This window comes from Aspergillus chevalieri, chromosome 8, assembly GCF_016861735.1.
Source record: "Aspergillus chevalieri M1 DNA, chromosome 8, nearly complete sequence".
NCBI lineage: Eukaryota > Fungi > Ascomycota > Eurotiomycetes > Eurotiales > Aspergillaceae > Aspergillus > Aspergillus chevalieri.
The window spans coordinates 1,741,036-1,768,072 of NC_057369.1; the positions used below are offsets into that span (position 1 = coordinate 1,741,036).

The 27,037-nt window shown below is 49.7% G+C and overlaps 11 protein-coding genes across 11 annotated transcripts; 4 read left to right on the forward strand and 7 right to left on the reverse strand.

Moving 5' to 3' along the window:
• Positions 1–94: 94 nt before the first annotated feature.
• On the reverse strand, positions 95–2,278 carry ACHE_80583A (uncharacterized protein; the record flags this gene model as incomplete). The annotated part of the gene is made up of 6 exons (XM_043283970.1): positions 95–1,081; positions 1,135–1,326; positions 1,385–1,490; positions 1,541–1,801; positions 1,853–2,117; positions 2,176–2,278. 6 exons carry the CDS (start codon positions 2,276–2,278, stop codon positions 95–97), a joined length of 1,914 nt encoding a protein of 637 aa, XP_043141196.1.
• A 126-nt stretch (positions 2,279–2,404) lies between these two features.
• On the reverse strand, positions 2,405–2,863 carry ACHE_80584A (uncharacterized protein; the record flags this gene model as incomplete). Its single annotated transcript, XM_043283971.1, has 1 exon — positions 2,405–2,863. The coding sequence occupies one exon, from the start codon at positions 2,861–2,863 to the stop codon at positions 2,405–2,407; it is 459 nt and encodes a 152-aa protein (XP_043141197.1).
• Positions 2,864–5,065: 2,202 nt separating this feature from the next.
• nimX (cyclin-dependent serine/threonine-protein kinase CDC28) lies at positions 5,066–6,265 on the reverse strand (the record flags this gene model as incomplete). Its single annotated transcript, XM_043283972.1, has 4 exons — positions 5,066–5,327; positions 5,401–5,564; positions 5,620–6,128; positions 6,229–6,265. The coding sequence occupies 4 exons, from the start codon at positions 6,263–6,265 to the stop codon at positions 5,066–5,068; spliced, it is 972 nt and encodes a 323-aa protein (XP_043141198.1).
• Positions 6,266–6,784: 519 nt separating this feature from the next.
• Positions 6,785–7,989, forward strand: alkB (oxidoreductase, 2OG-Fe(II) oxygenase family; the record flags this gene model as incomplete). Its single annotated transcript, XM_043283973.1, has 2 exons — positions 6,785–7,079; positions 7,163–7,989. The coding sequence occupies 2 exons, from the start codon at positions 6,785–6,787 to the stop codon at positions 7,987–7,989; spliced, it is 1,122 nt and encodes a 373-aa protein (XP_043141199.1).
• A 633-nt stretch (positions 7,990–8,622) lies between these two features.
• On the forward strand, positions 8,623–10,413 carry ACHE_80587S (uncharacterized protein; the record flags this gene model as incomplete). The annotated part of the gene is made up of 2 exons (XM_043283974.1): positions 8,623–9,221; positions 9,285–10,413. 2 exons carry the CDS (start codon positions 8,623–8,625, stop codon positions 10,411–10,413), a joined length of 1,728 nt encoding a protein of 575 aa, XP_043141200.1.
• A 372-nt stretch (positions 10,414–10,785) lies between these two features.
• On the reverse strand, positions 10,786–15,072 carry ACHE_80588A (putative ABC transporter; the record flags this gene model as incomplete). The annotated part of the gene is made up of 13 exons (XM_043283976.1): positions 10,786–10,817; positions 10,915–11,324; positions 11,393–11,682; positions 11,730–11,981; positions 12,035–12,596; positions 12,650–12,727; positions 12,775–13,441; positions 13,492–13,539; positions 13,595–13,719; positions 13,766–13,864; positions 13,916–14,038; positions 14,088–14,991; positions 15,048–15,072. The coding sequence occupies 13 exons, from the start codon at positions 15,070–15,072 to the stop codon at positions 10,786–10,788; spliced, it is 3,615 nt and encodes a 1,204-aa protein (XP_043141201.1).
• Positions 15,073–15,149: 77 nt separating this feature from the next.
• Positions 15,150–15,779, reverse strand: ACHE_80589A (uncharacterized protein; the record flags this gene model as incomplete). The annotated part of the gene is made up of 1 exon (XM_043283977.1): positions 15,150–15,779. One exon carries the CDS (start codon positions 15,777–15,779, stop codon positions 15,150–15,152), a length of 630 nt encoding a protein of 209 aa, XP_043141202.1.
• A 2,128-nt stretch (positions 15,780–17,907) lies between these two features.
• Positions 17,908–19,005, reverse strand: ACHE_80590A (RNP domain protein; the record flags this gene model as incomplete). The annotated part of the gene is made up of 1 exon (XM_043283978.1): positions 17,908–19,005. One exon carries the CDS (start codon positions 19,003–19,005, stop codon positions 17,908–17,910), a length of 1,098 nt encoding a protein of 365 aa, XP_043141203.1.
• Positions 19,006–20,100: 1,095 nt separating this feature from the next.
• On the forward strand, positions 20,101–21,997 carry GND1 (NADP(+)-dependent, decarboxylating phosphogluconate dehydrogenase; the record flags this gene model as incomplete). The annotated part of the gene is made up of 3 exons (XM_043283979.1): positions 20,101–20,117; positions 20,409–20,596; positions 20,673–21,997. 3 exons carry the CDS (start codon positions 20,101–20,103, stop codon positions 21,995–21,997), a joined length of 1,530 nt encoding a protein of 509 aa, XP_043141204.1.
• A 967-nt stretch (positions 21,998–22,964) lies between these two features.
• ACHE_80592S (anticodon-binding domain-containing protein) lies at positions 22,965–23,757 on the forward strand (the record flags this gene model as incomplete). Its single annotated transcript, XM_043283980.1, has 3 exons — positions 22,965–23,020; positions 23,082–23,595; positions 23,656–23,757. 3 exons carry the CDS (start codon positions 22,965–22,967, stop codon positions 23,755–23,757), a joined length of 672 nt encoding a protein of 223 aa, XP_043141205.1.
• Positions 23,758–24,182: 425 nt separating this feature from the next.
• Positions 24,183–26,329, reverse strand: ACHE_80593A (glycoside hydrolase family 15 protein; the record flags this gene model as incomplete). Its single annotated transcript, XM_043283981.1, has 2 exons — positions 24,183–24,407; positions 24,482–26,329. The coding sequence occupies 2 exons, from the start codon at positions 26,327–26,329 to the stop codon at positions 24,183–24,185; spliced, it is 2,073 nt and encodes a 690-aa protein (XP_043141206.1).
• Between the last annotated feature and the right edge of the window lie 708 nt (positions 26,330–27,037).

Below are 27,037 nucleotides of genomic sequence, written 5' to 3' on the forward strand. Positions count from 1 at the left end.
GAGAGCGGATTATATTTCTGCCGTTAGTATATGACTCTTGGCATCGTCTATAATTTTGCGGTATCAAGATAAGAACATAAATGAAGGCATTGTCTTAAAAAGAGAATTGATCCCATCCGCCTCTCTCATTTGTAGCAGATACCGCAGGGTCATCCATATCCAATGCCGCTTCCACATCATCTTCCGGCACAGGACGAACGACTTCCAGGCTCAACTTCGGATCCTTAGAATAGACTCGCAGACCTACAACGCACACTGCATTCCAATGGCCACTGATAGACTCATGTGGGGAGTAGACTGAGAGCTCTCGATGCGCTTGTTTCACAGGTTCAGGTTTCTCGGGCAGGTCGATATCAGAGTCGAACTCAAATCCGTCTAGCAGTTCCAGATCACTGCTGTCAAAGTCATCTGCCGTGAAATTTGTGTCAATGCTAAGATGCCTCGAGTCTCTCTTGCGCTTTAGCTTATTGTAACCGTTTAGCTGAACGGTGGGAGTGGTGCCGTTGATTCCGGATGTAGCCAGACTGTTGACTGTGGAGTCCTCGGGCGATCCCTTTCTAAGTACACCATTTCCCAGGGATTCATTACAGGAGAAGCTGTCCTTTCGACCAGTAAGTCTCTCTGTTGCCCTCTTTTTCCGAGCTGCCATCTTCCGTTCTCGAATCCACTCTTTTTGCAACTTCTTTTTCGTTTCTTCGCGTCGCTTTTTTCTATCAAGCGCTCTGCGGCGCATCTCATACTCCTCGCGGGCTTTCTTCTCTCTTTCCGTCTCGACAACACGACCCTTGGCGTGTGCCAGATCATACGACAGCCCGATCTGAACCAATTTCTCGCGCCTTGTTGAAGCTAAGCGACTAACGGCCTCCTCTGTTGATTCCACATCGGGGTTTCGGTACGCTGTGATATTCATGAGGACACAATAACGACCTGGCTTGAGAGTAATCTCTGCGTTGGCGGAACGTTTCAATAGATGGCTGCTCTGACTGCGGACAAGGTAATCTTCCTCGCCATCCTTCTGTACCCTGAACTTGAGAGCGAAGTCGTACTCGCCTGCTAATCCTTTGAAGTGACGTGAATCGAGCTGTATTGTGTCAGTGGACCGGCCATAAGTAAAGAAAATACGAAGGGAATTACCTGCGAGAGGACAATCGCCACGGGACTTTCTTTTCTCACAGTAATCATGAATTTGGTACTGTGATAATCTGCAGACCACGGGACATTAAGCGTAGTCCATTGTTGAGTTACTGCCCACTCACGCCCAAACAGGCGTGTTCGCTCGAAATGCTGGTACTTTTTAAGCAGGTCCTCATAAGAAATCCAGAAGACCTGTTTCACCCGTCGTCAGTGCTTCCCTTCAGCATTCAAGGTATGCGGATATTAGTACCCCGTCATTACCGAATTTGTGTCCTAACCTCTCCATCCATTCCGGAGTCCACTGTTCAGAACCATCACTCCATGCTCCGCTCCACTCTTTCTTGCCCCAGGGATTCCTTGGTTGTGTTAGCACTGTCCCACTTAGTCGAATAAAAACATCGCATACCGCAATCGAAGCAAACGATGGCCATCAATTTCTCGGGCCTCCATGATAGAGTACGAGTGATTCTCGAATATACCCTTTCTGTCCCTAGGACGACCTTGGTACTTTGGACACAACCAATTGGACCAGAAACCAGTGCCACAACCGAAAAGGAAGTCCTGGTTAACTTTCATAAGTTCCTCTTTCCAAAAGCGGTCTTTGTCCAGAATACTACTGGACAATATATCTACGGTGACACCACCGGTAAGGTCTTCAATGGCTTCTCTGATACATGTCAGCCCCGTCCTCAACTGGTTGATTCATGACTGTTCTCACCCCACAAATCCACCTTCAATAGCACAATAGTCTCCGTGTGCCTTTGCAAAAGCCTTCTCCAGTAGTGGCAGCCATATTTCGTTCTCATCCGCACACTGAGCAAAATACAGGGCTCTCGATCCAGTCTGAAAGGCTTTCCGGTATTCCTCTTCGGTGTCCCTACGGATGATATCGTCCCAGACCTGTCGCTCGTCTAATGATTCATCGTAATCTGCAGCACGCAGATACAGCTTGTCATCTACAATACATTGTTGCCATTCGCCATCTAATATGATTGAGCAGATGTTAGTCTTGGTTCCGGGTGTTAGAAGATCATCGCTTACCTCGGAAGAAAACGAATCCATAAACACCGACTTTCTCATTTCGCGCGACGCAGATATTGTCGATAAGGCGCTTTTTGTTTCCCAGAGTACACAAAGCTGCCATGAGCCAACAATCACCGTCGCGGCCCTGGCGTACATCTGATGCAGTTGGCCCGTTCACATAGAACTGTGGGTTTTCGAATATCTCCTACCAAGGCGTCAGCCTCCTCACTATTCCGCGATATGATAATCATCTTGCGGCCTTGAGATCGCTTACAGTAACCCTCTTGACGCCTTTCGGCTGCATCTCCAAATTACACACATCCAGCCCATCCAAGTAGTCCCTCCGCCCTGATTTCAAATCAACCTCGATATCAAAGTGCGGATCCGTATACCTCTGATTCAAGCGTTCGCACTCCCGCACAATCCGATTAACAGCCCGCTCACACTCGCTCCTGGCTTGGTCGTACGGCTTTGCCGCATTCTGGCCCTGAATGGCGCCTTTGGGTATCCGCGCGGCTTTGCTGCGTGCATACGAATTATCAGGAAGAACGGTGTAGACCTTTCCTGGGAACTTGGTGCTGAATTGGTCCCAGAATTGCTTCACGGTATCTTGTGGAGGTTGTTTTCTGATCCTTCGCGGTGTTCGGCTTCCGGAACGTGAAGATGGTGGTACGAAGGATAGGTCGCTCCTGTCGTCGTGGTCCATGGTTTATTATTTATTATATGGAATCAAGATGGAAATGGCAGAAATAGTAGGTCAGCTTAGATGTGTTAATAGAAGACATCAGCAACAAGTCGCACGAGATGCGGTTGCGCAGGGTATTCGTATTCACAGGTGTGGCCAGGCGTCTTTTGGTTATCTCCCCGATTATATCGCATCGAGCCTTGAGAATGCGCCCCATGGGTAATTCAGCCGCGATTCGCTATCAATCGGCATCGCCGCCACCCGGGCGAATACATTGCCCTGGGATTCGCCCATGTATTGCCCTAATCATGCAGCAGATGCGTGCAGAGGATAAGGCTGCAGATCGGCATCTAGGATATGCAATTGTTACAGCGGTAATACGGAGTACTCCGTGCCTAGGGTAGGCTAACGGGCACAGCCCCGGTTGCCGGTTCATGCGGCTATACCGAGGCAAACTGGGCACTGGGATTTAACATAATGGTAAGGTAATTGTACCCCCATCACCGTGGGGTTATAAAATCAAAATCGAGGCAGGGGCTTCATGTCAAGCAAGACACAGCCTTGCCAAGATGCTGACAATGTCTACGACGAAGTCGACACGAAAGCCGAATACGACCGATTTATTTTGTAAGACAAATTTCCATAATAAGCGAGTCCGGCGTAAGCACCCTCGTTGCTGTACGCTACATATAGGATATTACGAAATACTCCGCAGGAACTCGTATTCCGCTGCAGTACACTAAACAATTGACCAATTGGCCAAGAGACTTGAACTGAATACGAGGGCTTCCACCAGCTGCCCAGGCTCAGAGAGATTGCTTTTTTTCTGTTAGGCTGGCATATAGTCAGGTTTAGGATGTTCATTTTCTCTGACCTCCATATGCAATATCGATACTATATAAGACTAGGCTCTAAAAATCTGATGCTTCCTATCACGTATATTATCAAGCGGTAGTCATCCCCCATTTATACTCCGCGATGCGAGACATGCTCCCGAACGTCCCATCAGTCTTATGAGCATTTGCTGATACAAAGAAAGGCATATGAATCCCTGAATTCAAGCAGCTCCTCAGCGAGAGTCGTCCGCGTTGGAATTCGATCGCGGGAGGAGACTGGGGGGTTTTTCAACAACCTTCTTGAATGGGAATATCGCTATGCCCTTCTCGTAGCTGACAGTGGCCTCACTAGCCTTCTCGAACCAACATTGTAGACATAGAGACTAAAAAGTCTCCATACACAGGGAACTATTTTTTTTTTTTAAACGATCTCGTGCAAGTTGCTGGCCACAGAGCTGGACTGAGTATATGTGACCAGCAACAGAGACAGAAGCAGGAGCAGCAGGTGCCTCTCAAAGTTGTGATGGTGGATGCTTTCATCAGACGGCCCACCGAGCGTATGGCTGTTGATAATGGCAACTGTTTGGGCCCGGTTGAGTGTCCGGTGAAGTACTCGGCGCAAGAGATATCGCAGTGCAGGAACGAGCTTAAGCAGGTAGATGAAGCGCGCCAAGAGCTTGCAGAATTGCGTGAGATAATTGGGATAGATTCTGTGGGCTGGGTTCCTGATAATGAACATCTTGAGTGATCAAGAGCTACGGCGCAGGCGATTAAGGAGGTTATGTTGGAGGATTCAGAGAGTTATCTTCAGCGGACTGCGGTTATGAAACATTGGCCTTTTGATGATCATGATGAAGGCCCTTTGAATATTGAAGATTGATAGGTATTTCGATAGTCGTTTCTCGAGTCTTGTCTCACAGGTCAGCATCCAACCAGCATCAGAGACCGACAAAAGTGGCCCTCTTCGACTGTGTTGATATCCTGTAAATGATAACCAATCAAGAAAGAAACGAAAGATAAATTAACTAGAAAGCTAAAGTCATCTACTAAATATATTTCAGTCATAAAGATATGGGTATGCATGCACACGTTAAGTCAAAACAACACGTCCTTGTAATCGTATCCAGTAGCCTAGACCTCCTTCCTGCCAGATCGCTCCACAGATAACGCCATGAACAAAAGAAATTCAGAAAAGGAAAAAAGGAAAGCGGGAAAAAGTCAGTCAAGCGCAGGGAAATGAAAACGGACACCAAAGGGGTACGAGATAGCCAATAAAGGGATGTATCATTGTCCGCAGTAGTGGACATCCCTTTTGAGGTAGAGGTTCCTTGCTGGCTATCCACGTACGATAGAATCACACAAGAGTGAAAATCAATTTGTCAGACCACTAATGGTACCCTTTTGCCCGGTTGCGACCAGAATAGTAAGAGCTACCGTGTTGGAAGTATGGGTGCAAGCAGGCCTGTTTCGCGGAAAGCCGACGTGCTGGGTCATACTCGAGTAGGCCTTCTATGAGATCGAGGCCGGCGTCTTCCAACCCAGGAACGACGTTAGCCATATCTTGACGCTTCCACTTGGGGAACGTAGGTTTGTAGTCGGGGAAAGATGAGACGCCAGGCCAAATGTTCTCGTCTGGAGTACCGAGAAGTCTGTAAAGCAATAAATTTGTGTTAGTCCGATGTTCTTTGTTGTGTAATTCGACAAAGGACCCAGGAAGCGCACCTGAAGATCTTGAAAATCTCGTCAATCTCGGAATCACCGGGGAAGAGCGGTCTACGTGTGCACATTTCTGCAAAGATTGCACCAGCAGACCACATGTCGACACCGGTGGAATATTGCCGACCACCCAGAAGAATCTCAGGAGCACGGTACCACAATGTCACGACCTGGATAAGAGTGTTAGTGACATCGCTGGCGTGGTTGTGGCATCAGACAGCTTACTTCGTGAGTGTAAGTTCTCAGCGGGACACCAAAAGCTCTCGCCAATCCAAAATCGGCCAATTTCAGGTTACCCTCGCGGTCGATGAGCAGGTTCTGCGGTTTGAGGTCCCGATGCAGGATACGGTGGCTGTGGCAGTATCGGATTCCTTCCACGAGCTGGGCCATGAACTTCTTGACCATGGCATCTCCCAAGCCCATGTCTTTCCTCATTGTAGTACCATCCGGAAGGGCCTTTCCGCGTCCACCTTCGCTCACGGGGAGAGCCTCCATATACTTCTTGAGGTCGAGATCCAGAAATTCAAAGACGAGATAGAGCTTGTGGCCATCGGCGTGCACAATGTTGAGAAGGCTGACGATGTTGGGATCGTGCATCTCCTTGAGCAAAGAAATCTCACGAATGGCTGTGCTAGGGACACCTTCATCTTCGGCTTCCAGACGAATCTTCTTCAGGGCAACAATACGGCCGGGGTGGGTGAGTTCGCGGGCTTTGTAGACGACACCGTAAGTTCCTGTTAAAAAGAAGAAAATGTCAGTTTCCTAGCGGTTTGTTCGATCTCGATGGGACGGATCTAAGGCAATTGCGAAGTGACATGCAGATCTCCGACATACCCTCTCCGATCTTCTCAATCCGGTGGTAGTTCTCCATGTTGGCGGTAAGTAAATGTTCTGTTTTGAAATATTCACACAATGACAAAAACAGTCGAAGCCTCGTCCAGTATCAGATAATCGAGCAACAGTCGTGAGAACCCGTCGGAGCGTTGATTCCTCAAGCCTTGGGGAGCACAGGTTGTTATAAACAAAGGGTCGACCCTGTGTTGTTGTCAGGAGAAAGAGAAGGAAAGCAACAACAACGAGCGTGCTGAAGGGAATCCCAATTGCCAATCGGCCAGTCGTAGCAGCGAAGTAAACAGCACCAAGCGAGCACCCAGCGGCGAAATTCCGAAATAGAGTAGTCAAATTCAACCAGCTTGACGATAAATGGATCCTGATTCTTTCTTTATTTTCGCTGTTGGTGGTGGGGAGCGAAGGCGGTGAGCGTTGCGCCCAAACAAACCGCGAAAGGCGGTGGACGCGCTGCCACGTGACTTTATTTATCATTCCGTCATTCTTTTTTTGGCAGGCGAAGAACTGTCGCTTTTCATATTTAGCACTCTGGAAGATCAATATGGCTCAGATCAAAGGCCTCAATGCTCATGATCGTCCTCCAGACTCCATCCGTCAACGCTACAAGAAATATCAGAAAACTCCTCTAGCGGAAATTGACCACGACTCTAGCATACTTGATCTCCAGGCTTTGGACCCGGACAGTCTTCCAGATGGCATCTCTGTTTCGGAATGGAGGTCCAGCGAGGACTTTCGACTGGCATTTGACCAGTTCGTCAAAGGCGACGGCAGTGTATGGCAGCACAGAGGTCCTTTACTTGAAAATATTCCCGTCTTTACTCATCGATCCGTCTCTGGTCAGCACAAGCAACTACCTTATCATCCTTCGTAACTGAAGGAATGGTAGGGCCCATAAACTCGGAGAACTAATGAATGTCAGGCCTGCTAATGATCCCGTCGATGTTTCCCCCTACCGTCCAGATCGAACTGCTGTCTCGTCTATTCCACCGCGATCTGTCAAACAACGAACACCAGACGAATCTTCATCTGCATTACGATGTTACCTATCCCTATCAGGCGCAAAACACCGAGATTCCAGATGGCCCTGGTTCTTCAAGCTCAGACCAAACTCGGAATCAAATCCCATCATTCTTTGCAGACGATCCAACGAGGACCATCCACCCCAAGGATCCAGGAACGCATAAGCCGATCACGGTACAGAACTTGTTAGAGAAAAAGCTCCGCTGGATCACACTTGGCGGCCAATATGATTGGACTGCCAAAGTATACCCAGACGGCCCCCCCCCTCCATTCCCGAATGATGTTGCGGAGCTCTTGCGCGCAGCCTTTCCAGAGACGGAAGCGCAAGCTGCAATACTGAACGTTTATTCCGCCGGGGATACATTGAGCGCCCATCGCGATGTCAGCGAGGAGTGTGATGTGGGCTTGATCAGTGTCAGTTTCGGTTGCGATGGATTGTTCATGATTAGCCATGACGATGGTATTGAGTGTGAAATTATTCGTCTTCGATCAGGAGACGCTGTGTATATGAATGGTCCATCGCGATTTGCATGGCATGGAGTGCCAAAGGTCTTACCAGAAACATGTCCGAATTGGCTAGCAGACTGGCCATCGCTATCTCACGACAAAACTGATCCATCGCAATATGCACTTTGGAAGGGCTGGATGTCCGGAAAGAGAATCAACTTGAACGTCCGACAAATGACGAATTCTATGCTACATGAGGCGGTTGTTACTGGCCATTGAGCTAGTGTAGTCTTGGAAGGCTTCCAGAGTACGGCCCAGTGCCTTCATCTTGTTGCCTCCCTTCTTGGTTGTCCAGCAGCTGACGACCTACGATATTGACAGATTCCATACATAGAATTTGCTTCCGGGTTGTGATCTCGTTAGCAGCAAGTATCCTTTCTCGAGCATTGCTTGGCTATCTATATAGATATTTCATCTGTACATGCATATATTTGGGGTCAGAAGAAAGCAATCTATCCAATTCACTGGTAATTCCATGACAGATTTAGCCATTTCAAAATATTCCCAGCAAAAGCAAAGATAATTGTATTGTGAATGGAAGAGTTGTGAAGAATCTCCACAGTCCAGTAAAAGCTTGGCAAAACACAGCAGCTTCCATCATTCCCTCGTCCGCTCTCCATTTCTTCCACCTTTTCCTCTCCAACTCAACCACCACGTATTTTTATTAAGAGTCTCTGCTCATTTATGTGCCTGCTTTAATTCGGCACTTTTTGTATGAAGCAGACAAACCAGGTCATGATTTAACCTGGCAACTCGCACAGCATATCTTGCCATTCCGCATTTCACCGACAACCACGCGTCTCGCAAACCTGCACCTGCATTCAATCCTTGACCTCGTGGCTGCTGTGAAACATGGAGGACACCCCTTCTTCTCGACCACCTGAGGTCGATACCCCCGAAGGCTCTACTGGAGGCGATGACAACCAGGGCCAGACGCCTGCCGCGAAGGGCCAGACAGTCAAGGACCGAAAATGCCAATATTGCCAGCAATCCTTTACCTCATCCTCCCTTGGTCGACATCTCGACCAATTCCTGTTTAAGAAGAAGCCCGATGGTATACACAATGTTGAGGAAATCCGACGTATTCGAAGTGGTATCACCCGACGCCAGGCGCGCACCTCGACCGGCAAACGAGACACCCCTGAGCGAATCACGGCGAAAGGCCAATCAGATCCGTACGGCGCTGGGGAGAACAGTGGGAGGTCACGAGATGGTCAGGTCCGTATGATGTTCAACACGCCAACTTGGCATGCGACCGGTGTTATCAATGATATTCCGAATCCAAACAATCCCCAGGATGGCGCTGCGCGATACACGCCGTCGCAGTCCCGGACAGGGTCCATAAACTTGCCGGACTACGCTCGTCGGAATGCAAGCTCGCAGAATCCTGATACTATGAGGGCATTGGAATTGGCCTTGCGAGAGGTATTGGACAACATTAGAGCTGCGACGTACGTTTTGTCTTTTCCCATCTTTCTTTCTAACCAGGATACTTACGAGTATGTTTACTGCAGTTCCAGGATGCGGCCACGGATTTCTCCATTTGACTTCGATATCCAATCTCAAACGTTTCCATCGCTTTGCTTGCAATTGCTTCCGCCTCCCCCGAGCCTTTTCTCCGCGACCCCATTCCCATCTTCTTCCTCATTCTCCTTGGAACCTCCGGGAACTGAGCATCTAGAGATCGTTCGACAAGCCCTTCGGGCCAAGATCGCGCAATGGCAATCAGATCAACTCTCTGCTGATGCCACGAACAATTCTCAATCCGGAAGATTCGGTATGGGTATGGATTCTAGTATGATTACTCGAGGTGTCCAGCAGCACGAGGATATGAGCTTGAGGCATCTTGAATTGGCATATAAACATTGGATGTCGCTTCCTCCGGAGGAGAAAGGCAGTGTATGGCAACTTGAAATCACCCGCGCATTTGCCCGGGAAATGGACAAACGGAAATCCTTGGATGAACAGTTAGCGCGCGTTCAGCAGGAGGCGAATCAGCTCCGCGCGCAGGTCGAGAGGCTCGGTTCCTGCCAGTGGCCAAGAGAATTTGCTCTCTTCCCACCGGATACTCTCCCATTACCGCGCGATGTTGCTCGAGAGCTGGACGTGAAGGAAAGCCATCTCAACCCCCATTCTCCTCGATGGGATTACGAAAACGTGGTAGCCAAATGGAAACGAGTGGTGATGCACGATCGAAGCATGGGCCGTGTTGGCGTAGGATACTCGAACCCCGTTCTGGACGAAAACGATAATTCTCCGGAGCAGTCTAAACTACGCACGGGCGACGAATCCAACCACAGCCGATCAAAATCCATGCAGGGTGCCCGCGCCTCAAGCCCTGAAAATCAACAGTCTCCTCAACCTGGTGGTCAATCTGCCTCCTCATCCAACCAGTATCGCTCGCCTTACCTCGAATCCAGCCGGAGTCCCGTAGCCGGTGGCCCACCAGCAAAACGTGCTCGTCTGATGAATGGAAATGGAAATGGAAACGGTCCTGAGGGTTCTGCTGCTCCCTCCCCGAATCAAAGTGGCCCTAGCGCTTCTCACTCTTGGAACTCTCACCACCAACCTCAACCTCTTACGGTGTCTAACCTCGCGGCACCCTCTGCTCCGACCCCTTCTCCGTCTAATTCTGGTGCATAGTCTTGGGTCTAAGGCTGCTTGTCTAGATTATATTATAGATGGTCGTTGTACCGTTTTTCTTGGGGTAGAACTACTCGCATGATGACAATTGGGTGGATTCAATTTATAAACAGTACACGAACTTGAAGCTCTAACACTCTGAACAATGTACACTAAAGAAACAAACAATCCAAAGCACTCTTGCTCATTGCTTGACAATCTTTCTTGTCTTTCGAGCACTAAGCGATCTCTTCAAATCTTGTATGCCATGTAGATATAGCCATGATATGATGAACACGACAATGAAGTTGAAGATGACGTATCCAAAGAAGATGCCCTAGGATATTAGTATTCGCCAGAACAAAGGGTCTTTCGCTTACATAGTCCCGCCATTTATGCTGATAGAAGACGTTGAAGCTTGCAGCCTATGAAATATTAGCACACCATAACCAAGCCAAGGGCATCAAAGAAAACACACAAATTGATCCCCACTTTCATACTGACAAAATGCACACAACCCACCCCCCGCATCCCGAACATACCCCCCAGCCTGCCGCACAAACCCCCCAGCATACCCTTCACAACTCTGCCCCGGCGGCACCGTAAACCAACTCTCCTCTCTCTCGACACACCTCATAGGAACTTCATGCACAACAACGCTTAAAAATGCCTCAAGCAGATAATGAAACGGCGTAAGCCAGTACATCCAGGACTGCCAGAAATGCGGCAGCGCGTGGTAGGGCACGACGACGCCGCAGAAAGCCACGACGAAGGTGAAGAAGGCGGGGACGAGGAGGGAGGCGAAGAGGTCGTTCGGGGACAGGGCGGCGATGAATTGCCCGAAGCCGATGTAGAAGAGCTCGAAGAGCATTAGGAGGAGCCAGGTGAAGCCGGTGCGAAATGAGGTGCGGGGGAACCAGATGCCCCAGTACCTATGTTTGAACAAATATGTTAGGTTTTGGGTTGGCGGGGGTGGTGGTGGTTGGGTCGGGTGGCTTACCAGCAGTTGAAGTAGATGGACCCTGCGACAATGGAATAGGGTATTTCGGGAAGGATGGTGCTGGCGACGAATGCGATCCAGGAGTAGATTTTGGAACTGGATTCGCGGGATTCATAGAGACCACGGAAATGAAGGTATCGTGGTTGCAGTTGCTGGATTAATGGGGGTGAGATGGTAAGCGTCATGAAAACAGAAAACAGCCGTGATTGCATGTCGATATAACTGTTTCCCAAGTGCCAGAAGGTGAACGTGTTGAAGAGGCCGGTGAAGATGTGAAGCATGAATTTGCCCTACAGCCTTGTTAGAGATCAGCTTCGATTACTCCTGGGATACTTACCAGTGCATATTCCGGGGTTCGCCAGTATGCAATAAAAGCACGCCTCGTAGTAGCCATGATCTGAGTCCAGAGCGGCATGGCGAACTCTTTGTCGTCATTTTTGTTTCTCTGATGTGTATTAACAGCGCGGGTTTCAACTATTCGATTGATATCCTCCATCAGCTCTTTGTATTTGGTAGAGTTCTCCCAGACGTCAGCCCAATCCTGTCCACTATAGTCTGGGTTTCCAGCGCCGATGACTTCGAGCATGTACTGTGTATGTGTCAGTCTTGTTGGTAATGTTAGACAAGTAGTGCTGGACATACCTCTGCCGGGTTCGCATCCGGAGGACACTTCTTACCACCATTATTCTCGAAGTACTTAATAAGCTTCTGGGAATCCTGCCCCAGCTCCCCATTATAAACGACTCTACCACCTGCCTTTAACAATAGTAATTCATCAAACTGGTCAAAAAGCACAGCAGACGGCTGATGAATTGTACACAGAACTGCCTGTCCGGCATCCGCTAGCCGTCGTAGAAAGCGGACAATATTAAAAGCGGCCAAAGAATCAAGACCAGATGTAGGTTCGTCTAAGAACAGTAGTAACTCTGGCTTACTTGCCAACTCAACTGCAATGGTGAGCCTTTTGCGCTGTTCCTGGTTTAGTCCAAAACCCATGGATCCAACCGTTGCACCGGCGATGTGACGCATTTCCATTAGATCGATGACCTTTTCGCAGTAGTCGTATTTCTCTTTGACAGGAACGTCTTTGGGTTGGCGGAGGAGGGCTGAGAAGCGGAGGGATTCGCGGACTGTTGCTGTGGGTTCATGGATGTCCATTTGTTCGGCGAAGCCGGTTGCTCTTTGGAAGCTTTTTGGGAGGGGTCTGTAGAGGTTTAGAATTGTACTTTTCTCTTTCAGTCACGTCGGGTTACTCACTTTCCATCCACCAAGAACGTGCCAGTAACAACACCAAAATTAATACGTTGCGCCAAAGCATTGAGTAGAGTGGTTTTGCTGCAGAAGGTCAGTAACACACTGTTGTATGATGTTGAAGTACCAACCCTGAACCAGAAGCCCCCATTAAAGCCGTAAGACGACCAGGCTTGACATAACCCTGAACATTCTGCAACAGCTTCCTCTGTCCGCTTTCGAACGGTATCGTATAAGTGACATTTTGCCACGTGAAAATTGACGTATTTTCAGCAATCCCCTCAACCTTTTCCATGGTTTCTCCCGACTCGTTCTCCCTGGAGTCGGGTCTGGCAGTATCCCGTTCGCCGGATTCCTCGTCTTCAGGTTTCTTCTTTTCCATAATTGTCTGCCCAATTTCTTTTGGTGCTTCGCCCCTCTTGTAAACAGTAACTGCCATACCGCCCTTATTCGGTTTCTGCATTTCCATGCCCAGTACCGTCATTGCGACAAAGAAGATAAACCATCCAATCACGATGACAAAGTTCCGCCATAGGTGTGATCGAGTGTATGTGTAAGCGCTTCGGATATAGTTTGCACCACGAACAATTGTCGAATCCGGAGTGCTGCCCTGTATTGCGCAGCTTTGGTGGCCCGGCACAGCATTAGGACCAATTGGGACAATGGAAGGCGGCTCGCATCGAATATCCAGATTGTAGAATTCGTTTGCCATTATTGCTTCGAAGCAGTATTGCACGGGGTTGATCCAGATTAACCACTTGAGCCAGGGGTGCATTTTCCAGGGTGGGATGAGATATCCTAGCATCATTGTCAGTTGAATAGTAAAGGAATAGTGAAACTCCCCGTACCTGTATAGACAACCAAGGCTTGAATTGCAACTCCAGTAAGGCGTGTAGCTACAGAAATAGGTTAGCCAGCTTTCTTAAGAATGAGTGTCTCCACTTAGCATACCAACATCAAGTGACGAGACCAACGCTCCTAGGGCCCGGAAGAAAGAGTACATGGTCATGGTGAGCAAGAATATAAAAAGGAAATTGACGAAGAATTGAGAGGCCGTCCTCGAAAGGTTCGACATACTAGCACAAATTAGCCTGGTATGAAGGTAGTAGTACTCGACCATACAAGTAGACAATCACATCAAACAGCACCACCTGAACAAATACAAGTGGGACATCGACCACGACTTGGGCCAGAGCATAAGCTGCTGGACGATAAAAGCAACTGAAAATGTCAGTTACTTTTGGGAAGGGATAGGGTCCCTGTGATGCTCACAAACTTTTATGCTTCATTAGAATCGGCCGACTCTGGAAGGCTGCTGTGAGCTCGGCCATTGCAAGTAGAGCATTGAAAAGAAGGATGAAGAACATCACTCCACCTCTCGTGAAGACACCATCACTGTACATCTTTCAGTTATCCTATTCAGAGCTAAGTGAGTAGGACTGACCTGGTCTGCGGAAGGTCGAAGAACAGACTCCCTATAATGAGTGCCTGGAAGGTGACCACGCCCCATTTGATTACTAGAGACTGACTGTCTCCAATCATGACAAGAAACTGTCTGTGGGTAAGAATCATAATCTGCTTGTAGAGTGAGACGGTGTAATTCTTTTTCTTTATCTTGCTTCTGGCGACTTCTCGTTCTTTTCTTTGAGACTCTATCTCTTTTTCAAACACCTTAATATCCGCGAAAGCCGCCTTAAAATCGTCACTTTTGCGGTATGCTCTTTGGAAATCTTCAGCAGAACGCGGAATCCGCCCTTCCCATCCACATTTGATGCGCCGTGCATTTGGATCGCTAACAGATGTCAGAAAATCAGGTGTTGTCCATCGTTGAGGACATTCGAAGCCCAGTCGCTCGAAGTAGGCTTTTGCGTGCTCCGTACGACCAAAGTAAGCACACTTGCCATCTTCTATAAGGATGACCTTGTCGAATTGACGAAACAGGCTTTCAGAGGCCTGATAAAGAGCCACCAATGAAGAAACTTCGGCAGTGTCTGTTAGGCTTCTCAAGCTTTGCACGTATTCCAAAGCCGTACTCGCGTCGAGGCCTTTGGTTGAGTTATCCCAGCACTGTGTACTGCCCTTTGTGACCATGGCCTCGCCTAAGGATACACGTTTCTTCTCGCCGCCAGATATTCCTCGGATTAGCTCGTTGCCGATTTTTGTACCCATCGCATGTTCGATCCAGAACAACTTTGCAATAGCAGTCAAGTAGGTGTTTTGATAATCTTTCCGGCTCTCGTCGGGGATTCGGGATGTCTTGCCTGGGGTACGAGACTTCAGAGCGAAAATTAGAGTATCTCGCACTGTTAGGGTTGCATAATGAAGATCATCTTCGGGGTTGTAAAGCACTGCGAGACCAATAAATCAGTCAACTTCGTGGTGGGATCAGTTTTCAGGAGCATACCTTCAGAGCGATATTTATCTGCCATTGTTTTTGAATTAGTGCCTCCATAAAGAACGTCTCCTTCAACAGCCTCATATCCGGATCTTTGGTTTCCAATGACTTTCAAGAAAGTAGAGCATCCTGAACCAGGTCGTCCAAGAACGAGAAGCATCTCCCCAGGACGGACACAGCCCTATATATGTGAGAGTTAAGACTTGTATAATGAAGTTCTGAAGAGCATACCGTGAAGCCGTCGATGATTGTCCTCGTCGGCGGTTTCCCAGTACCAGCACTCTTCCTACCCTTTGTTAGGAGCTTCTTGACCAACCTCGGTATCCCCAGAAAGATATCAAGGATTGTCGGCTGAATGACAGCTCCCACGCCCACACCTTTGACAGTGAGATCCTTCCACACAACTCCCGAATGCCTCATTTTTTCTTCCTGCGAATTTTCCTTCCTCTCCCGGCCGAACATCCGCGAAACCAACTTTCGTATCTGGTCTAGATCTTGGCCTCCGCTATCCCCGCTGGATGCACTGTTCTGGGCAGAGAGTCCTGCTTCTGGATCATCCTTGGTATGCTGGTTCTCGTACACTGGCTTGGAGGAGTTCTGATTCTCTTCGCTGGAAGGTGGATTGTCGATTGGCGCCGCGTCTGTAGCGGAGCGTGTATCGGTTGTTGTACTTGGAGCCATGGACTCGAGGGCCACTGATTGCACAGCAGGTCTTCCTTGCCGGGTATTTGATGCCTCCATGTCGAAAAAGTCAGGCGCCAAATCTCCCAATGGGATTATATACGAGGGCTTGTAAGTAGTGAGTGACAAGTGGCAGTTCAAATGCTTCGGGTGAAAACAATTCTTTCTGTATGAATCTCGAATCCCCAAGCGAGTGACCTCGATGCAACGTCTATTGAAAACAACAGGTTTCTCAGAACTCTAAAAAAATACGCTGCTTGTCAATTAATATGGCGTTCATGTTATCGAAAGATCCGACTGGTTCAACTCTCCACTGTTGACAGCGGTGTCTCATCATGAAGTCATCATAAGCTTCGTATCATTCTACCGAGAAGTGAGATAGCCATACCCAAAAATGGTCGATGATCGGTGGTTCATCCAGGGGTATCAATCGTAGATAAGCCAGTCATGTTCAGTGATAAGATCAAAATTCCATTTTGGGGGTAATGGAGGTGCATCATCTTGCCAATAAGAGCGGTTCTGTCATCTGGCGGAACCAGAAACAAGTACATTGAGGCTGAATCTCAGTAGTTGGCTTTTTCATTGTCTCCAGGATGTCGGATGAGTTCGTGAAATGGACAAGAATTTGACAGGACGAAAGTGGGTTGACGTTGACAGAAGCATGAAATGTCTGCCTCAGGCTGCTAACACTCTAACCCAGAGTTGGAGCTTCTCTGCTCTTTTCCTTCAAGGCCTGCTTCGGTGCTAATTTGCCTCTTTCTCTGCGAGGTATCAATGGGAAATGATCCGAGGTAATTCTAAGAGACCAGCTATTAGGTGGTATTACAAGACTCCGTAGACGCATCTATCAGAGGTTTTTCATATATGTCCAGCAACTTCGCCGCGTCCGAGAGACAATTGAAAAGTAATGATGGCATTGAACTGTACAAGTGCTCTGAAACCTCTCTTCAACATCACTGATGCATACCCCTGGTTCGATATGTATTCGTATCTTAGCCCGCATCCTAGCCGATCAGGTCTCATAAAAGAGGAGGCTGGTCAACCAGGCCATTTGCCCAACACCTAAATCAACCACACTAAACCGTGTCTGTAACTAACCCAACTGCTTAAGTCTATCCTACCAAATGGCACACTCTAAAGCCGACCCACCCGCGGATCGCAGATTAATTGGGTTGCAAGACAATCAAAGGACAACCAGCCACCGACGGCAGAAAAATCAGCGAATCGAGACAGCAGAGCACCGATGATTTAAAATAGTAAATAGAAATGGCTGGGAAAGATACACCGTACCTGACAGTTTTTTTAATTTTTCTTTTATATGCTGGGGAGCCCGCGCGATTTAGGGAGTTTTACCTATCCTTTTACTTCTGTTCTTCAGTTTTGCTTGTTTATTTCTTTAGTTACACGGAGGTTGTGATATACGTTCCACTGATTGCCTTACAAAAAAAGAGAAAACAACCCTCCCTAAAACCCGGCCCGAATCAACGAAGGGAAAATATATATCTCTCTCAAACCCCCTCCTCTCCGTCCTAATTCAACAACAAAACCGCAGCCATGAAGCGAAACGACGCCATCGCCGTCATTATCATTATCCTATTTATCCTCCTCGCCATAGCCGGCTTCGGAATCTGGGCTATGAAGAACCACGTCTCGTTGTTCTCGAGGAGAAAGGATGAGGACGAAGAGAGTGCACCGGAGTAAACTTGATTCTACTGCGAACTATGGTGAGATGAATTGAACCGAAGCCGAAAACAAAGCACTATGCTCTTTCCGCTAGACGACGACTGGATGATTACATTCAAATGCGCCTTATACCCTTAATAACGAGTCGATTTCTTGATGCGCGCTATACGATACATATATACGACCGGCTATACTATTATTGTTTATCCACGATTGACGACGATGTCATGTTCCGATGATATGCCGTTTACTTATTTGTCACTACGAGTTTCATGATGGATGATATTTTGTGATTTTTTGCTGAGATTGAGGAAGGCGTTTTCATGCTGCTGCATTTACATGTATTGTGATTTGCTTTAGAATACCCAGACAATCAATTCGATGCAAGACCGCCTTTACAAGGAGCGATTCGGAAGGATGGAATTACAAAGACTCGATGCGATTATCATACAGTTGCATTACGTATATTCAAATTATGCCAGGTACAGGGTAGTAGCATGCCAAATCATCCCAAAATCTTCAGTCCACCCTTCGTCTTTCCAGGCTTCTTGACTCCATCATGCTTGACCTTGCCGGAACCCGGGCGTCCGCCAGAACCACCGGCACCGGCACCACCATGGTTCTTTTTTCCTCCCTTAGCGGCATTGCCGGACACAGGACGAACTTCGGTCGTGGCCCGTCTCAGGAGGATTGGATGAGAACCAATGTACTTGCCCTGCATTTCTCTGGCAGCCCTGAAATAGTCATCGCCGTCACTGAAGCTGACGAACCCAAATCCCTTACTTTTCTGCGTGCGCTTGTCGCGAATAACTCGAGATTTCTGCACTGAAGGAAACTGGGAGAACGCTTTGAAGAGGGAATCGTCGGTTACCTCGCCTGCAAGGTTACCCACGAAAAGTCGGAAATGTGCCGGGTCCCATTCGAGGAGAGTAGAATCGGTCCAGGTCTGGCCACCACCAGAACGCACAACGGTCTTGGAATCCTGCTGGGGGCGCCCGGAAGCCGGGGTGGGTGTGTGGGATGTAGGAGCACTGGTCGAAGGTGTATAGGCGCCTGGCCCCTGAGCGGCGCGAGGGGCGGGCCCTTTGCCGGGAGCGGCAGCTGACATTTCCTGGTTGTTAACATAGGCACTCTGCCACTGAGCAATTTGGGCTTCTCTCTCAGCATCTGCACCAGACTCATTGCGTCCATAGTTCCTCCCATATGCATTTGCTTGGTCTGGATATGAGCCATAGCTGTCATTATATTGTGCCTGGCCATAGTATGATGGTCCGCTTTGGTAGGGCTGTGGTTGCTGTTGATAGTAGTTACCGTAACCAGAGGTCGTCGGGGCTGGGTAACCAGCTGTGGTAGTTGGCGGAGCGGAGATGCTTGCTTGATAAGGCTGGCTGGCGGCTACGGCACGCGGCTGAAACGAGAAGGCATTGTACCCCGATCCCGGCGCATTCCCACCATATCCACCAGTAGTACCGGGTGACGAATAAGAGGGCGGCGCGGCGTACGCTGGCTTAAAACCGGACGAAGCAGTGATTGCGGGCGCAGGAGGTCGCGGAGGGAGCGACGAGGGCGTTTGCTTCAGACCTGGAGGAGGCGGAAAGGACATGATGAACGAAGAGCTCGAAGAACGTTACAGATAGACGTGATGCGCCGTGTCGCAATGAACAAGCACAGCAGCAAACGTACCTTCAGGGCTTGACTGACGCAGCAGTCTCACGCCAGACGTCACGCCTGAAAGAGGTGATGTGGTATTCTGTGATTGTGAGGAACACGCGGAGAGATTGATTCTCGACCGGCGATAAGCACTAGGTTGGGAAGATCGAATGCCCAAAGCAGGTATGTACACGTCGTTGCAGATCTAGATGTTTCAAGGTGGTCGGTGGTTGAAGTTGCCGGTGATGTGACGGGGAAGAAAAAAAGCATCGGGGTTGTAAATGGTCACCGTAGGAGGCAAACTGCACAAACAGCACCGCCACAGGTAATCTTCTACATGCGCCACATGTTCGTTCTCTTGGACGCCACCCCCACTCCAAGCCGAGTGATGAACTTGCAGTAGCCGTTGCGGCTTTTGATGTCAGTAGTAAACGGGGTCACACAGCATAACTATCGGATAGTCTACTCCGGAGTATTAAGTCAAGTGGATACTCGACCGGAAGAAGAGAATCCGACAGAAACACATCTGACTCAGCACGAGGCCGAACAGTCGCCGGTTCTGCTTCACCGAAGACAGGTTGGTTTTTGCCCCTCTCCGTCGTCAGGTTATCTGCCCCGCCGTCAACTGCCGTCATCTCCGATACCGTTGATATGAGGGAGTGCAGTACTGTGCATACTCGAGTGCGATTGTAGCAATGAGAGAACAGTAGTAGCCATGATCATACATAGAGGAACTAGAAAATATCAGAATTGAGTCAATTGAAGCAAAACGAATGCCTCATCTCCAGCAAAATGTATTCATTCACCGGACGACTCTGCTCCTCCGGCTGCCCCGCCCAGCGCCGTCCCACCATGACGGAAGGCCGCTCCGTAATCCGTATGGGATCAGAACAGTCTCTTTTTCTTCTTCCCTCTTCCTCCTCTTCTCTTCTCTTTCTACTCCCTCTTTCTTCTCTATCAACTATCCTCGGAGCTGATTTTCCGCTGTAGATATAATAATCTACAGTTCTCTCCATTTCCTTAACCACTTCACAATTTCATCATCAAAATGGCAGACCAGGCAGTGTGAGTCCTCTCTCCGTTGATTCCAACTTCCCCCTTTTTTTGCTCTTTCTGGCTGGCTTCTTCAACCTCATCTCCGTCTGTTTTGTTATCTGTTGTTTCCCTTGTTTCTATCTGGGTTGTTGGGGATGAGCAATGAGAGCTAGTTTGCCCTTCGGAAGGGCTGGACGACATGGTCTTTTCGCAAGGTCATGTCGCAGTTCGAAGAAGAGCGCAGGAAAGAATGTCCAATCTCTTCAAATTGTCCCTTGCGCCCAGTTTTGTTGACATTAGAACTTTGGCAACTGACAAAAGCGCCCGTCTCGCCGGCATCAATGTCGGCGCTCCAGCGCGTCCTTTGCCCAGTGCTGATTTCGGTCTGATCGGTTTGGCCGTCATGGGCCAGAACCTGATCCTTAACGCCGCCGACAAGGGTTACACCGTTTGCGCCTACAACCGTACCACCTCCAAGGTCGACCGTTTCCTCGAAAATGAGGCCAAGGGTAAGTGTGGCAGAGAAAATGCGATGTGACATCATAGTGTGGTGTTCAGAAGACTGATGCGATATTTCCCTTTCAGGCAAGTCCATCGTTGGTGCTCACTCCGTTGAGGAGTTCTGCTCCAAGCTCAAGCGCCCCCGCCGTGTCATGCTCCTGGTCATGGCTGGTAAGCCCGTTGACCAGTTCATCGAGGCTCTCCTGCCTCACCTCGAGAAGGACGACATCATCATCGACGGTGGTAACTCCCACTTCCCCGACAGCAACCGCCGTACCCAGGCCTTGGCCGAGAAGGGCATCCGCTTCGTTGGTAGCGGTGTCTCTGGTGGTGAGGAAGGTGCCCGCTACGGCCCCTCTCTTATGCCCGGTGGTCACGAGGCCGCCTGGCCTTACATTAAGGACATCTTTCAGGGCATCTCCGCCAAGAGTGACGATGGCGAACCCTGCTGTGACTGGGTCGGTGACCAGGGTTCCGGCCACTTCATCAAGATGGTCCACAACGGTATCGAGTACGGTGACATGCAACTGATCTGTGAGGCCTATGACCTCCTCAAGCGCGGTCTCGGTCTCTCCCCCACGGAGATTGGCGATGTCTTCGCCAAGTGGAACACTGGTGTCCTTGACTCCTTCCTGATCGAAATCACCCGTGACGTCCTCTACTACAACGACAACGACGGCACTCCTCTCGTCGAGAAGATCCTTGACAAGGCCGGCCAGAAGGGTACCGGCAAGTGGACCGCCATCAACGCCCTTGACCTTGGCATGCCCGTCACTCTCATTGGCGAGGCTGTCTTCTCCCGCTGCCTGAGTGCTCTCAAGGACGACCGTACCCGTGCTAGCACCATCCTCGGTGGCCCCACTCCCAAGTTCGAAGGTGACAAGCAGGCTTTCATCGATGACCTGGAACAGGCCCTCTACGCCTCGAAGATCATCTCCTACGCTCAGGGCTTCATGCTCATCCAGGAGGCCGCTAAGGAGTACGGCTGGAAGCTGAACAAGCCCTCCATTGCCCTCATGTGGCGTGGTGGCTGCATCATCCGCTCCGTCTTCCTCAAGGACATTACCAACGCTTACCGCAACAACCCCGACCTCGAGAACCTCCTGTTCGACGACTTCTTCAACAAGGCCATCCACAACGCTCAAACCGGCTGGAGAAACGTTGTCAGCAAGTCTGCCCTCTGGGGTATCCCTCTCCCTGCCTTCAGCACTGCCCTCAGCTTCTACGACGGCTACCGCACCAAGGACCTCCCTGCCAACTTGCTGCAGGCCCAGCGTGACTACTTCGGTGCCCACACCTTCCGCATCAAGCCCGAGTATGCCAACGAGAACTTCCCCGAGGGCAAGGACATCCACGTCAACTGGACCGGCCGTGGTGGTGACGTGTCCGCCTCGACCTACGTTGCTTAAAGTTGCTTTGTTTCTCCGTAGGACACGACGCATTGCGCTGGACGTGAAATCCATCTTCTGTAGGGTGGTGTCATGCCCTGGGGAATTGAGCCGAGCTCTGTGGGGAATGATGGAAACGATTACGGTATAAAAAGATGTGCAATAGTTTTATGTATTTAGATGCCCTATTTTCTTTTTCCTCGTTCTTAATCATCGTCGAACATTCGATTATGGACCAGATGCCATGGACACGCATGAATGAAGTATTTCTGTTCAATTTTTGCTATTCAATATGAGATGCAAGATAGTGTCTAATGTCTTTTCTACGGAGTAGTAAACATAGCCATTGACAGCACAAATTATGGCAAATGCCTCTCTGTCATACAGTATGAAATTGTTGCGATGATAAGGTGTTCACTCCGCCCGCGCTAACCGCATTTGGCATCCACTGTGACAACGTCGACCCTGGCGGCCGTCATCCACGCACGTCGCCCAGCAGCTTCCTTGCATCTCCTCCCCCCCCTCCCCTCTTCCCGCCTGATGAGCCAGCGGTTACACACCTGCTTGCTTGGCCGCTTCTCAATCTGTGTGTTACTGTCTGATTGCCTCCAGAACCAAATCGCGTGATTCTGTTTGTCGTTTTGTTTTGAGCTAGCGCCCGCCTTCCGCTACGGTACGTCCCACTCGGTCTGGCTTAGGGGGATCGAGTTCTTGTCGCGAGGCGAGACATTGCGTGCATGCAGCTTCCCTCCTTCTCATCTTATTGAATTTGGGATAACGTTGGGGTTCTTGTCACGCGCTTTCTTGTTTGTTTGAACGATTTCAGTAACCTGTTTTTGTATCCGTCGCTTGACGTCGTTTGTTACTTGGAAAGGCTCTGAAGGAAGAGAGACCTGGTGTCCGGTGTTTCTTCTATATCACAGTTCCTTGTGGTTGGCTTCGCTACACGATATACAATAAGCGGTAGTGTGTGGCTATAGGCCTGGGAATGGCAGCTGCCATGGTGCCACTGGAAGTGGCATTGAGCGGTGCGATTGGTGCACGGTAAGCTTCTGTCAGCATTGATTCGCAGAATGCGATACTAATCAGCTGTCGTTTTCTCCAGCGTTCGCATCAACACATCTTCACCCGCACCTTCGACGATCGAGGGAACCCTCTTTACCGCCTGCCCCATCACAAACCTCATCGCCATCAACACCAAGCCCTCTTCAAATCCCGCAGACGCAAAACAAGCCGAAGCCGGCGACTACCGCATCATCCCCGTCTCTCGGATCCAATCCTTTAACCTCCTCTCCCTTTCCCCGTCATCGAACAGCCCCGATGGCCCCTCTTTCACCGATGCGGCTCCTCCCGTGCAAGCGCTCGACATCCGCGCCCTGAAGACCCGCGAGGCCACTGCGATTGGCAAGGCGCAGGAGAGTGAAGCGAAGCGCGGGAAGGGCGTTACGCAAGAGGCGCAGGATGTGTTTGATGCGTTTAACCGGACGATGCCTACGAGATGGGATGGAAGTAACATTATCGTGGCGGATGCGGTGTCGATAGCGGCGCCTTACCGGGCTGATGATTGCCGGCCGTTGGTGGCGGGTGATGTGGCAGCGCTGAGCCATGTGCGCAAAGTGGTATGTTCTTCGCTCTCCCTTTCAATAGTAGGATCTCTATACTAATAATTCGACTCTTAGCTCGAGATGGAGCGCAAGAAGATCGAACTCCGCAATGCTAGCGCGTCAATTGGCAAGCCCGGCACTCCTAACAACGCTGCTGGCCAGAGGAAGGGCGGTTAAACCGTCTCGATTCTCTTCTGCTTATACCGTTGATAACCTTTCTCGCAAATGACAAACATAAACGAAACTTCCTGCGAAGATTATGTATGGAGAATAGGAATTGATCTGATACAGTATCAGAATTCCTTGGTTGAGTTGGGGTATCTCAACCATCGGTTTACCTTTCCGGGTGATTAATGAGCTGTATGGGATATGGGAGATGAACCGGATGTACAAGGGCTAGCTTTATCATCTTCGTTTGTCTTCAAGATGACAGGATATTATGATTTAGCGTGAATTGAATCGAATCAGACTCAATAAACCTATGAAAAAGGATTTAGATAAACAAGACCACTAAATTGATAAAACATTAACTAAAGTAAAATAAGCCAGGATTACTACGTAGACCAATTCAAATCATCCATCCCATCCCATCCAACCAAACCTCAAGACACATCCGACTTATGACCCCGACTCAACCGATCTAAGTTAATCGCCGCACTGACACAAGCCAAGTGACTGAACGCCTGCGGCGTATTACCCATCTGTTCACCCGAGATAGCCACTTCTTCAGAGAACATGCCCAGGTGATTGGAGTAGGAGAGGATATTGTCGAAATGGGCGAGCGCCAGTTTGCGGAGATTCGGGATGTCGACGTCGTAGGATGCCGCCTGCGTTGAATAGTTTAGTATCTATCTATATGCTTGTATGAAGATATGGAATGGGAAGGGAAGGATAGACATACACGAGACATTGCTTCGACGAGCCAGAAAGTAACCATGATAAAGGCGCCCTCGCGGCCGCCCACGCCGTCGTTGGCCTTTTTGTGGTCGTATCGGAAGACCATGCGGGAACTGGAGAGACCTTCTTTCTCGGGTGCTTGAAGGATCTTCTTGAGCGTGCTAATAAAGCGGGGATCGTTGGGTGGAAGGAAGAACACCAGTGGCGCAATCAAGATGGACGCGTCCAGGACTTCGGGACTCTCGAAGCTCTGCGAAAAGTGGCCGCGGTCGGAGTTGTATCCCTTATCCATGATTTCGTCGTAAAGCTCGTCGCGAATTTGGACCCATTTGTTTCGGTCTGGACAGGGAAGACTGGAGCGTTTCTCGCAGAGACGGACTGCGCGGTCCAGGGCCACCCAGAGCATGATCTTGGAGTAGAGGAAGTTCTGGATTTGGCCACGTGATTCCCAGATGGACATGTCCTTTTCGTGCCGGACTTCGATCACGTAGTTGATCATGCGACGGATGGCTAGCCACTGGTCGTAGGTGACGGGGTTGCCGTGCTTGTTGTATAGGTAGATACTGTCCAGCAGTTCGCCGTAGATGTCCAGCTGCGTGTGAAAGACGGCCGCGTTACCTACGCGGACAGGCTTGCTTCCTTTGTAGCCATCGAGATGGTTCAATTCCAATTCGGGGATGTCGTATTCTCCTCGAATGGTGAACATCAGCGGCAAGAATGGCCGCTTACTGCCTGGTTCGGCCGCGTGGGCGTGCGGGAAAATGCGGTCGAAGATGAAGTTAACGTATGCCTCGGCTTCGTCACTGTATCCCATCTTGAGGAAGACGTAGAGGGTGAAGGATGTGTCTCGGACCCAGGAGTAGCGGTAATCCCAATTGCGACTCCCACCCACGTTTTCTGGAATGGAAAAAGTAGGTGCAGCAACAATGGCACCAGTAGGCTTGTAGGTCAATAATTTCAGGATCAGCAGGCTGCGTTCGACCGTTTCACGGTACTGTCCGCGGAAGGTGCACTTCCGTGTCCATTCGGTCCAGTAATCGTATGTCTCTTCCTCCAGGCGCCTGATATGGCCTGGCACCGCGGCACCCGTGGGCATGCTCATCTCGGGGCTGTGTAAAACAAAGTGGATGGCCTGGCCTTCCGAAAGTTTTACAACCGCGACGAGCCCCCGGCCTTGCATCTCCGGCCTTTCCTCCAGCCGGAACTGGGCTTTGGGGAAGCCAGCGATGTCGGGCTCCGAGGAGGTGGCGCAGATTGCGAGTTGCAGTCGCTCCGTTTCACTTTCGAAATGAACTGTCTGCACCGGATGCTCCGAGAGGTCATCCTCCAGTTTGGCGCGGGTTATGTGGGAATCGCGGGCATAGTTGAATGCCGGAAAGAGCTCAATTTGCAATTCCATGCTGCCACGGCTACATTCAATTTTCCGGGCGACTGCTGAGTGTCGTAAGCCCGACTTGAACCGGTTGACTCCGGGTTCATTGCAAGGACAATATCCAGTCAATAAGCGGCCGGTCTGGTGGGTTCGCTTGGGAGTGACAGCAAAGTAATCAACCAGAGTTGCTACTCCATCATCGTTGGTCCAGCGGGTTTCGAGGAGGTTCGAATAGGGCAGATATCTCTGCTTGCTGAGCGGATTGGTCACCCCCATCGTTGGCTTGACGCTCCAGTGGCCTCCCTTCTTGGAGTCCATCAAGCGACAAAATACGGAAGGGGAGTCGAAGACAGGCCAGCACATGAAATCCATGCTTCCGGCCTTGCTGACCAGAGCACAAGTGTGCATATCCCCGATAAGACCATAGTCCTCGACGGCATTGTAGTCCGGGGCGTTCTGGACGGAGTATTGCTCAGCCATGTTAAGAGACGTAGGGCTGTCAACGGGCAAGCAAGATAGCACTTAGTGTGGACGAAAATGAAGCAGAGAGCATCCCACGCCGGGATGAATACGAAGGAGAACTAGCGAAAGAGTTAGGGGCGGAAGAAAAAGAAAAGCAGGACGGCGAAGAGGATTGATTCAAAGAACATATAACAATAGCAGTAGATATCTCGTGCATCTGGACTAACGACATGATGATGAGAGCGACGGTAATTATAGCCGTGCGGGATCATAATGGCATCTGAGAGGATGTGCTGGGATGGGATTATTCTGCGGTGCGAGAACGATGAAATAATTGGATCTCGACAGAGTAAGGAAGAGAGATTCGGACCATAGTCACATTACCATCATAATCGGATAATATTCAGTACCCCTGGGGTATGTTCCATGGAAAAGTGCTCTTTCTTGTTTGGTATCGTAGTCCTATTATAGTCCAATTGCCGGTATGGGGATTTATAGATCTGACGAGCAAAGCAGTCGACTTCATTGACTGGAATATGGCGAGGTCAATTGGACCTTGCATTCAGCTGCTGTTCCTGTCTGCATTCAGGAATGATGGTGAGGGCCAAATGAAGGAAACTAGAGCAGTGATCACCCCGGAGCTATTCTCCGCCAATAACGATGGCGCTGGTCAACCCCGGATCGACCGGAGATCTGAAGGCTGAGATAGCGGTATGCTGGGGATTT